Below are 10656 nucleotides of genomic sequence, written 5' to 3' on the forward strand. Positions count from 1 at the left end.
GGGGGCGGGGGGCGGGAGGGGTGCTTCCTCTGGGCCCGGGGAGTAACCTGTTCTACCTCTCCATTTCTTCCAGGCAATCGGCTCTTCCCCACTGGGCTCTGGAGAAGGGCTCCTGGGCCTCAGCCCCGGGCCTAATGGTCACAGCCACCTGCTGAAGGTACAGGCAGGGGGTGGGGACATGCAGGGCTGGGGAGCCCCGGCCCCCCAGCGGCCCCTGACCTGCCCCACCCTGCCCTCTGTCTCCAGACCCCACTGGGCGGCCAGAAACGCAGCTTTGCCCACCTACTGCCCTCGCCCGAGCCCAGCCCAGAAGGCAGCTATGTGGGCCAGCACTCCCAGGGCCTCGGCGGGCACTACGCGGACTCCTACCTGAAGCGGAAGAGGATTTTCTAAGTGGCTGGCGCCAGAGATAACTCAAGGGCCTGCACCAAATCGCTTTTGGGTTTTCTGGTGTTTTGTTTTGTGTTTTTTTAAACCATTTTCTCTCTTTCGGTAATAGAAAAATCTCTGAAAGACTTTACTGACCAATCAGCTGGAGCCCCAGGAGCCCAAGGGGTGTGGGGGAGTCTGGAGGCCTCATTGCACCTCTGGCTTGCTTCCCACAACGAAACCCTGCAGCCTTAAGAGAGAGGGGCCCCGGCCTGCTCTCCCTCCCTCCCCCATCTCCTCTTCCGATGTGCCCGTCTCTCCGGAGCCCTCCTGCCTCGTTGATCCTGTAATTTTGGCCTTTCGAGTGCCTTGGAGGTTTCCCTGACCTCCCGTGAGGATACAGAGACTGTCTCCTTTTTTTTTAACTTTGACAACTGACTTCTGTTTCCTTTTCTAATTTTTATTTTTAAAACCACCGCGGACAACCCCCAGCTGTGATTCCTTCAAGGTCCGGCCTGTCCGGGCCACCATTCCACACTTTGCAGTTTGAAATAGCTCTTTTTCCCACATCTGCTGCAGGCATGGCTGTCTCCTGCCCCTGCCTGCTCATCTGGCCAATACCCTAGCCCCGGGGCCCGGGGTCCCTGCCGCAGCCCCCTCCCCTTCTGATGCCTTAAAAGCTGAGCCCCAGGCCCTGCTGGCCAGAGCCACAGATGCCAAGCTCTGGGAGCTTGACTATGGACCAAACAGCTCTGGCCTAGGGATTGGGCCACCCTACCTAGGATCTCCACCCTGGGGACAGTAGAAGGGTAAAGCCTTCATCTTGGCGAACCAGCCCCACCACCCCCTCCTGCCTGGGCCTCGGTGCAGAGATGGGCTTTCTCTGCCAATCCCCTGCTGGCTGTCTGTGGGAGTCGGGCATTATGCCCATCTCCCAGAGCCTCTGCTTTCACTCCCTTGTTGAAGATGAATTATTGAATTCTGCCTGCCTACCCCAGGCCAGATCCTGGGAGCTGGCCTCCTTTCAGCCCAGTGCCAGAAACCAGCACTCCATGAAGATAAGCTCTGGGCCCGCCCACCAGCAGGACCTGTCCACCTGAGGTGACCCTGGGCCTTGCCCCCAGCCAACTGGGCCACCAGCTTCCCTCCCTTGACTCTGGGGGTCCACATCCACTCCAAGGGGACTATTCCCCAGACCCCACCCCAATCTCCCCACACGGACCTTTGCTGAATTAAAGTTTGTAAGTAAATGGTTTTAAAGAAATCAGAGTTGGCTGGTTCTTGGGACAAACAGTGGGACTGAGTAGGAGGTCTGGGATGGCCCCGCGGGTTTACCTGAGCTGGATCCCGCCCTGCTCTTCCCTCCGTGTCACCGCAGGCCCTAAGCAAACATCTGCGCTTCTGTTCCAGTGATTATGGGCCCTTCCCTCGCGTCCCTGGTGCGGCGCATGCTCAGTCGGTGGGTCACGTGATGCATGTCATGGCTGCCTCCATGGCCCGGGGCGTGAGTGCCAGGGTTCTGCTGCAGACTGCCAGGGGCACCTGGTGGAACCGAACTGGGGGCACTTCGGGGTCGGGGGAGGGGATGGCGCCGGGGACAACCAGGAAGTTTCAAGCGACAGGTACCTGAAGCGCCCGGGGCGGGCAGCGTTAACCCGTCAGATGCCGGCGGGGCGGGGCTCGGCGCAGCCGCTCACCCAACCGTGTTTTCCAGGCTCGCGCCCGACAGGAAAGGAGGAGACTGGCGGCCCCGAGCAGCCCGGGGACGTGTGAGTGCAGGGGGCCAAGTCCCCCATTCCTCATCCCACGGAATTCCTCTGGTCCCCATCTTGACCTGTAGTTTCATCTCGCGGTCCCCTTTCTGCTTTGCCCTGTTCAGCACCTGTGCGTCAAGCCTCAATCCCTACTTCCTAACCCTAGATTCTACCCGGGCCCTGAGCCCATCATCCAGTTCGGCATTCGCACCTCCATCTGTCCCCAGGGTGAACGTGGTGTTCGTAGACCGCTCAGGCCAGCGGATCCCAGTGAGCGGCAGAGTCGGGGACAATGTTCTCCACCTGGCACAGCGCCACGGGGTGGACCTGGAAGGTAGGAACTGGGCACAGGGAGTTAAGGAGGTCCTTATCCATTTGTCCAAAACAAAAACAAATCAGGTGTGTTTCTTGACGACTTTTCCCACCAAATATGGACTAAAAATCCAAACCCCTTACCACGGCCTCATCTGTTGCCAAGCTCTTATTTATTAAACATTTATTAGAGATCACTAGGACTCCTGACTCCCAGGATTTTGTGTTCTCTTTCCCCTTCCTCCCTGTATTCTAGCCACATTGACTTTCTTTTTGTTGTTGTTTTGAGATGGAGTTTCACTCTTGTTGCCCAGGCTGGAGTGCAATGGCTTACTGCACCTCAGCTCACTGCAACCTCCACCTCCCGGGTTCAAGCGATTCTCCTGCCCCAGCTGCCAGACTAGCTGGGATTACAGGCGCCCACCACCAAGCCCGGCTAATTTTTGTATTTTTAGTAGAGACGGGGTTTCACCACGTTAGCCAGGCTGGTCTCAAACTCCTGACAGGCAATCCACCCACTCAGCCTCCTGAAATGCTGGGATTACAGGCGTGAGCCACCACACCCAGCCCACACTGGCTTTCTTGTGGTTCCTCAAACAGTCCAGCTCATTCCTTCCTGCCTCGGATCCATTGCATTTGCTGTTCCCTCTGTCTGAAGTGCTTGCCCTGCAAACATTCTGGCTCTTTCTCATCCTTCAGACCTCAATGTAAATGTCATGTCCCTAACAATCCCATTCCCCTCAGCCCAGCTGAAGTACCCATGCCCTAGTTACTCTGTCTTATCAGTTTGTGATGTGATATATAGCACTTCTCACTTTTTTGTCTTTTCAAGAGACACAGCCTTGCTGTGTCGCCAATGCTGGAGTGCCATGATGCAATCATACCTCACTGCAGCCTTGAACTCCTGGGTTCAAGTGATCCTCCCACCTCAGCCTCCCAAGTAGCTGGGATTATAGGCACAGGCCACGATGCCAGGCTGTTTGTTTCCTACTTTGTCATCTGTTCCCCAGTGAGACTGGAGACCCATGTTCTTATTCATGCTTATCTGTTGCCTTGCCTGTCAGGATGTAATAGGTGTTTGATAATTTGTTGAGAGAAAAATAATAATAGAAATTTCTTGTCCAGGCGCAGTGGCTCACGCCTGTAATCCCAACACTTTGGGAGGCCGAGGCAGGTGAATCACTTGAGGACAGGAGTTTGAGACCAGCCTGGCCAACATGGTGAAACCCTGTCTTTACAAGAAACACAAAAATTAGCGGGGTGTGGTGGCACATGCATATAATCCTAGCTACTTGGGAGGCTGAGGCACAAGAATCACTTGAACTTGGGAGGCAGAGGTTGCAGTGAGCCAAGATGGCACCACTGTACTCCAGGCTGGATGGCAGAGCGAGACTGTCTCAAAAGAAAAAAAAAATACATATATATATATGTCTTTAACTATGTTAATACATATTCACTGACTGAATCTTCATGACAACTTGAGTAGTAGAGACTGTTATTCCATATTACAGATGAGGAAACTAAACCCCAGGTTAAGTAGACCTGGTCTAAGGTCAAGTGGGTGACAATACTAGACTCACCAGTCCATTTTAGCCACTAATCTGTGTTGCCTTTTTATAAATACCTATTGTCGTCAGGCAGCAATATACAAAACACATAAGGCCTCTGTCATTTCACACCCATTTCGGCCTAATAGGGACAATAATCCCACAGGTAAATATATAATTATGTCATGAGCAACTTGGGAAAGGTTGTCTGGAAGAAAATATACAGGGTTTGCTTTTGGAATGAATATATCAGGGATCCTGATTTTATCATTAAAGGGGAAGATATGTTGGGAAGGGTTATGAAAGGCCTACTTAAAGTTCTGTTCTGGAATCCAGCAGCCAGTAGTCTAGGACAGAGATTGGAATGTGAAATAGATTGATATTTTTTTTTTTTTGTTTTTTTTTTTTTTGAGACGGTAGTCTTGCTCTGGCTCGCCCAGGGCCTTGCGGTACACGTGGCCAGATCTCAGTTCACTGACAAGGCTCGCCTCCCCGGATTTCCGCCAGTTCTCCTGCCTCAGCCTCCCGAGGTAGCTGGGTGACTACAGGCAAAGCCCGCCACCACGCCTGGCTAGAGCGGTTTTTTTTGCTTTTTTTTAGTAGAGGATGGGGGTTTCACTGTGGTTAGCCAGGATGGTCTCGATCTTCCTGACCTCGTGATCCGCCCGTCTTGGCCTCCCAAAGGTGCTCGGGATTACAGGCTTGGCCACCGCGCCCGGCCTCCATTTGTTATTTATTTATTTATTTGAGGCAGGAGTCTCGCTCTATCACCCAGGCTGTTGGAGTGCAAATGGCGTGATCTTGGCTTACTGCAACCTCCGCCTCCAGGGTTCAAGTGATCTCCTTGCCTTAGCCTCCCGAGTAGCTGGCATTACAGGCGCCTGGCCACCATGCCCAGCTAAATTTTGTATTTTTAATAGAGATGAGGTTTCGCCAATGTTGGGGGCAGGGTAGGTCTTCAAACTCCTGACCACAGTTGATCCTACCTGCCTCGGCCTCCCAAAGTGCTTGGGATTACAGACATGGGCCACTTGCTGGGCCAGTAGAGGCAGTGGCCTGGCAAAGGTGTTAGTGGTTCACGCCCTGTAATCCCAGCACTTTGGTAGGCCCAAGGAGCGGATCCTACGACATCATGAGATCGAGACCCATCCTGGCTAACAGGGTGAAACCCTTCTCTACTAAAAATACAAAAACAAATATCAAGCCAGCATGGTGGCGGCCGCCTGGTATCCCAGCTACTCTGGGGAGGCTGAGGCAGGAGAATGGGCGTGGAATCTGGGAGGCAGAGTTGCAGTGGAGCCGAGATCACGCTACTGACCTTCCAAGCCTGGGCAACAGAGATAGGACTCCATCTCTAAAAAAAAATTTACAGCCGGGCGCAGTGGCTCTCCGCCTTGTAATCCCAGCACTGATGGAGGTTGAGGCGGGCAGATCACCCGAGGTTAGGAGATCAAGACCTCGGCTAACATGGTGAAACGTGGTCTCTTCTAAAAAAAAAAAAAGAAAACAAAGGAATGGTCGCGCATGGTGGCTCAAGCCTGTTAATCCCAGCACTTTGGGGATGCCAAGGCGGGGTGATCCACAGGTCAATAGATCGAGATCCATCCTGGCCCAACCAATGGTGAACCCCTGTTCTACTAAAAAAGTTCGCCGGGCATGGGGTGGCACGTGCCTGTAATCTCAGCTACTTCAGGAGGCTGAGGCAGGAGAATCGCTGAACTCCTGGGAGGCGGAGGTTGCAGGAGCCGAGATTAACACCATTCACTCCAGCCTGGGCAAGAGATGCGAAACTCTGCCTCAAAAAAAAACAAAAACAAAAGCAAAAAAATGTAGCTTAGGTGTGGTGGGTGTGCACTGTAGTCCCAGCTACTTTGGGAGGCTTGGATGGGGAGTATACTTAAGCCAGGAGGTGAGGCAGGTAAGCTTATGACTGAGCCACCGGCAGCTCCAGGCCGGGCAACAGAGTGAACCCTATCTCAAAAAAAAAAAAAAAAAAAAAAAACAGGCAGGGCCCATGGCTCAAGCCTGTAATCCCAGTTTCTTGGAGGCCGAGACAGGAGGATCACGAGGTTAGGAGATCGAGACCATCCTGGCTAACACGTGAAACCCCGTCTCACTAAAATTATCAAAATTCTAGCCGGGGCGAGGTGGCGGGCCGCCTTGTAGTCCCAGCTACTCCGGAGGCTGAGGCAGTGAGAATGGCGTAAACCGGAGGCGGAGCCTTGCAGTGAGCCTGAAGTCCGCCACTTGCACCTCCAGCTCCGGGTGACAGAGCGAGACTCCGTCTCAAAAAAAAAAAAAAAAATCGTATCCCTCATTCCTTCCCCCACCACACTGACTACTGAGTCAGCTAGTCCATCCTCCAAGAGCAGCAGAGAGGTGGGGACACATTTGCCCAGCACCGTGATAGGGTCACAGCAAGGGCTCACAGGCTGCAGGGAGCCTGCCTGGCCTTTCCTCTCTTAGCTACCTGGCAACCTAGTCCATGCTCTTTAATGGTTCTGCATCTCAGCCTGCTAGGGAGTCCCTGGGAAATGGGGTCTCCCGGATGTCCCTTTGTAAACCCTACACACTGGGGAACAGCCAGCTAAGGACATTGAGGACATGACACAGTGCCTGGTGCACACAGTGGGGCTGCAGGCCCAGGAGGGAGACGTGAGGCACGTGGTGGAAGAGAGCTCTACCCTTCTACGCCCTTCGCAGAGTGGCCCCTTCCTGACTCTGCCACTCACCTGTGCCCACTTCACTTCCTGCCCCTAAGGGGCCTGTGAAGCCTCCCTGGCCTGCTCCACCTGCCATGTGTACGTGAGTGAAGACCACCTGGATCTCCTGCCTCCTCCCGAGGAGAGGTGAGTGGGGTAGCCCTGCCTAGCTGGGAGCTTCACCCTGAAGCACTGAACAGCCCCCACCATCCTCCCCACTTCCAGTTCCTGGAAGGGGAGCTGCCTCCCCCCACACTACCCCCTGTGCTCAGTCAGCTTCCTCCCTCCCCTGCCTCTGGCCCCTCACCCACCCAGCTAGCTTGCCCTTGGCTAACACTGCCCGTGTCACCACCCCAGGGAAGACGACATGCTAGACATGGCCCCCCTCCTCCAGGAGAACTCGCGGCTGGGCTGCCAGATCGTACTGACGCCGGAGCTGGAAGGAGCGGAATTCACCCTGCCCAAGATCACCAGGAACTTCTACGTGGACGGCCATGTCCCCAAGCCCCACTGACATGGACACCTGGACTGTTAAACATTGCCATGACCCCAGGGCCCAGACTGAGGGAATAGCCAAGTGCCAGCCCTGCCCAGAGAGCGGACAGGCCCGGGAGAGACGTGGAAGCCCCTGCGAATGACAACACCCCTGCTTGGGAGAGATTCCCGTGTCCAGGCTTCGGCAGGGCCCAGGCCCCTAGTGGGGTGGCCTTCCCCAAGTCCCTGAGAATCGGTGTGAGTAGGAGTGGACTCAGATTGGAGCTGCAATAAATCAGTATCACAGGCTCCAGCATGTTGAGTGTCCTTGGGGGACAGATCTGGGGTCTACACGTGGCTCACACCTGTAATCCCAGCACTTTGGGAGGCCAAGATGGGAGAATCACTTGAGGCCAGGAGCTTAAGACCATCCTGGGCAACATGGCGAGACCTTGTCACTATAAAACAGTAAAAATTAGCGTAGAGTGGTGGTAAGTGCCTGTGGTCCCAGCTACTCGGGAGACTGAGGTGGGAGGATCACTTGAGCCCGGGAGATTTAGGCTGCAGTGGAACGGTGATCAGGCCATTCCACTCCAGCCGGGGTGACAGAATGAGGCCCTGTCTCAAAAAAAAAAAAACAAAAAAAACCTGCATCTGCTGTGCTGGGCCCCCGACTCTCTTCTCCCTCTGGGATCTAAGATCCCGCTGGGGATCCGAAGCAGAGGCCTGGGAGCCCCCATTTCCGAGGGGTAGGGCCAGCATGGAAGGCCCCGCCCCGCAGCTGCGGAAGGATTTGGTGGGGTCCAGGCCGCCCTTGGCACGCAGGGGTGCGCAGATGACCTGAAAAGAGCCAGAAAGAGGAAAGGCGCCGCCGTGGCTGGTCGCTCTCAGCTGAGGCTCATCGCATCCTTGGCCAGGAGCGCTCCCACCCCACAGGTCCCGCCCCCTCCAGGTGGGTTTCATCGGGTGGGCCCAGCGGGGCAGGGCCGGGTGAAATTAGGGAGGGGGCTGGGCTGGGGCGCAATGGAGGCCAAGCCAGCCCCGGACTCCACGATGCCAGCAAAGCTGCTGGCGCCGCCCTGTCTGGACCTGGAGCCGCTGGGAGGATCCCCCTCCCAGGAGAAGCCGAGGACCCCAGGATGCTGCAGAATCAGTGGGAGGTGCGTAAGGCCAAACCCCTTCCCCAGACCCCGCTAGCACTTCACCAGCTGGTTCAGTGATCAGGGGGTCGTGACCTCTCGTTCCTGGGGTTATCGAGAAGTGGCAATTTTATAATAGTTACTGAAACTTACAAAGAGGTTCTGGTCCCCAGAGACACTTGGGGTCATCTAGGGATCAGAGGCCATGCAATTCCATGTCTCTGGGGCTGATGTAGGCACTCCCCAGGGATCATCCAGGGGTTAGGGAGGGCAACTCAATAATAATGAAAATGATAAAAATCGTAATCATATTATGGCAAGCCAGCGGCGTGGTGGCGCGCGCCTGTAAGTCCCAGCTACTCGGGAGGCTGAGGCGGAAGGATCGCTGGAGCCCAGGAGTTCTAGGCTGCACTGAGGCCTGATCACGCCCCTGCACTCCAGGCGGGGGTACAGAGTGAGGCTCGGTCTCTAAAAGAAACACAAAGAAAAAAAGTAACCTTTTTCTCGATCCTGCAGCCAGAGGCTTGAAATCCTGCCTCGGTCACCTAGGGCGGTCCCTGCCTGGGTGATCTACGGGTGCCGTAAAGGGTTGATTGATGTGGAGGGCTGAGAGTGTGCCTGGGAGGCCCACGCTGGGCGAGGTGAGCTGCAATTACTTTGCAACTCTTAAACCTTCCACCCAGAGTTAGAAATGACTGAACCTCAGGTGGAGTGTGTAGCCTGCCCCAGGGTACACAAAGAGCCGGCCCAAGTTGGAACCCCCTGGCCGGCTAAACCCAGGAGTCACCCAAGAAAAAGTGACCCCACTGCCCTTCTCCCCAGGTCCCTCTGGCCTGCATGCCAGGACTCGGTCACCGCCCTGCGCTTCCTCCAAGAGACAGTGGAGAGGCTGGGTCAGTCCCCTACCCAGGACACCCCGGTCCTGGGGCCTTGCTGGGACCCGATGGCTCTGGGGACTCAGGGCCGCCTGCTGCTGGACAGGGATTCCAAGGACACACAGACCCGGATCAGCCAAAAGGGCCACCGCCTGCAGCCCCCGGGGACTCCCCCTGCCTCACCCCAGAGAAGGCCCCGGAAACAGCCGAACCCCTGCCGGGGCACTGAGAAACTGGACCCTGGGTTCGAAGGGGTGACTCTGAAGTTTCAGATAAAGCCAGACTCCAGCCTGCAGATCATCCCCACGTACAGGTAGGGGCCGGCTCGGGCCAGGGCGCCCTTTCTCCCAGTAACAACGCAGACACCAATGTGGGAGGTAGGGGTGCTCCCTGGCGTCAGTGTGGACCCTCACACGTGCCCTACGTTACACGTGGCCCAGTCTCTGGTTGACAACTTGAGCTGGTGCCAGATCCAGTCCTGCCCCTCCTGACTCAGTCGCTCCCCACTCCCAGTGTGAGACCTGGTCTCTTATGAATCAGGCCTGGCCCTGCTTAGGCTGCAGTTTAGGCTGCAGCTACGGCTGCAGTGATTTTTCCCAATAATGTTAACAGCTACTATTTGTTGGTAGCGACAACAATAAGAGGTTAACAGGCAGTATTTGATGTGTATGGGCTCATTCAAAAGCCTGGGGAGGCCGGGCACAGTGGCTCACGCCTATAATCCCACCAGTTTGGGAGGCCAAGGCGGGCGGATCACCTGAAGACAGGAGTTCAAGGCCTGGCCAGGCTGTGTGTGGTGGCTCACGCCGGTAATCCCAGCACTTTGGGAGGCCGAGGTGGGTGGATCACGAGGTCTGGGGTTCGAGACCAGCCTGACCAACATGGTGAAATCCCATCTCTACTAAAAATACAAAAATTAGCTGGGCCTGGTGGCAAGCGCCTGTAATCCCAGCTACTCAGGAGTCTGAGGTAGGAGAATTGCTTAAACCGGGGAGGCAGAGGTTGCAGTGAACCGAGATCGCACCACTGCACTCTAGCCTGGGGGACAGAGTGAGACTCTGTCTCAAAAAAAAAAAAAAAAAAAATTAGCCTAGCCAACATAGTGAAACCCCATCTCTACTAAAAATACAAAAAATTAGCTGGGCATTGTAGCAGGTGCCTGTAATCCCAGCTACTCAGGAGGCTGTGGCAGGAGAATCGCTTGAACTCAGGAGGCAAAGGCTTCAGTAAGCTAAGCTGAGATAGCGCCACTGCACTCCAGCCTGGGCCATAGAGCAGGACCCAGTCTCAAAAAAAAAAAAAAAAAAAAAAAACACACGAGGGGGGACAGGCACCTGTAATCCCAGCTACTTGGGAGGCTGAGGCAGGAGAATCACTTGAACCCAGGAGGTGGAGGTTGCAGTGAGCAGAGACGGCACCACTGCACTCCAGCCTGGGCGACAGACCAAGACTCCGACCCCTTAAAAAAAAAAAAAAAAAAAAAA

At 55.2% G+C, this 10656-nt stretch overlaps 3 protein-coding genes across 4 annotated transcripts in view; all 3 read left to right on the plus strand.

The window, feature by feature from the left end:
* RAVER1 (ribonucleoprotein, PTB binding 1) overlaps positions 1-1633 on the plus strand; it is a 19570-nt gene extending 17937 nt beyond the window's left edge. For both annotated transcript variants that reach the window (XM_017855919.1, XM_017855920.1), the window contains 2 exons: positions 74-157; positions 247-1633. In XM_017855919.1, coding sequence (XP_017711408.1) covers positions 74-157; positions 247-393 — 231 coding nt within the window. In that variant the 3' untranslated portion in view covers positions 394-1633. The remainder of the gene's footprint in view (positions 1-73; positions 158-246) is intronic.
* Positions 1633-7471, plus strand: FDX2 (ferredoxin 2). Its single transcript, XM_017855923.1, has 5 exons — positions 1633-1991; positions 2084-2138; positions 2351-2457; positions 6744-6831; positions 7042-7471. The coding sequence occupies exons 1-5, from the start codon at positions 1841-1843 to the stop codon at positions 7196-7198; spliced, it is 558 nt and encodes a 185-aa protein (XP_017711412.1). The 5' UTR covers positions 1633-1840; the 3' UTR covers positions 7199-7471.
* Positions 7472-8672: 1201 nt separating this feature from the next.
* Positions 8673-10656, plus strand: part of ZGLP1 (zinc finger GATA like protein 1) — a 5170-nt gene continuing 3186 nt past the window's right edge. Inside the window, exon 1 of the mRNA XM_017855922.1 lies at positions 8673-9485. Within this exon, the coding sequence (XP_017711411.1) occupies positions 8989-9485 (497 nt within the window). The 5' untranslated portion in view covers positions 8673-8988. The remainder of the gene's footprint in view (positions 9486-10656) is intronic.

Source organism: Rhinopithecus bieti, unplaced genomic scaffold (assembly GCF_001698545.2).
Source record: "Rhinopithecus bieti isolate Rb0 unplaced genomic scaffold, ASM169854v2 scaffold_42598, whole genome shotgun sequence".
NCBI classification, from domain to species: domain Eukaryota; kingdom Metazoa; phylum Chordata; class Mammalia; order Primates; family Cercopithecidae; genus Rhinopithecus; species Rhinopithecus bieti.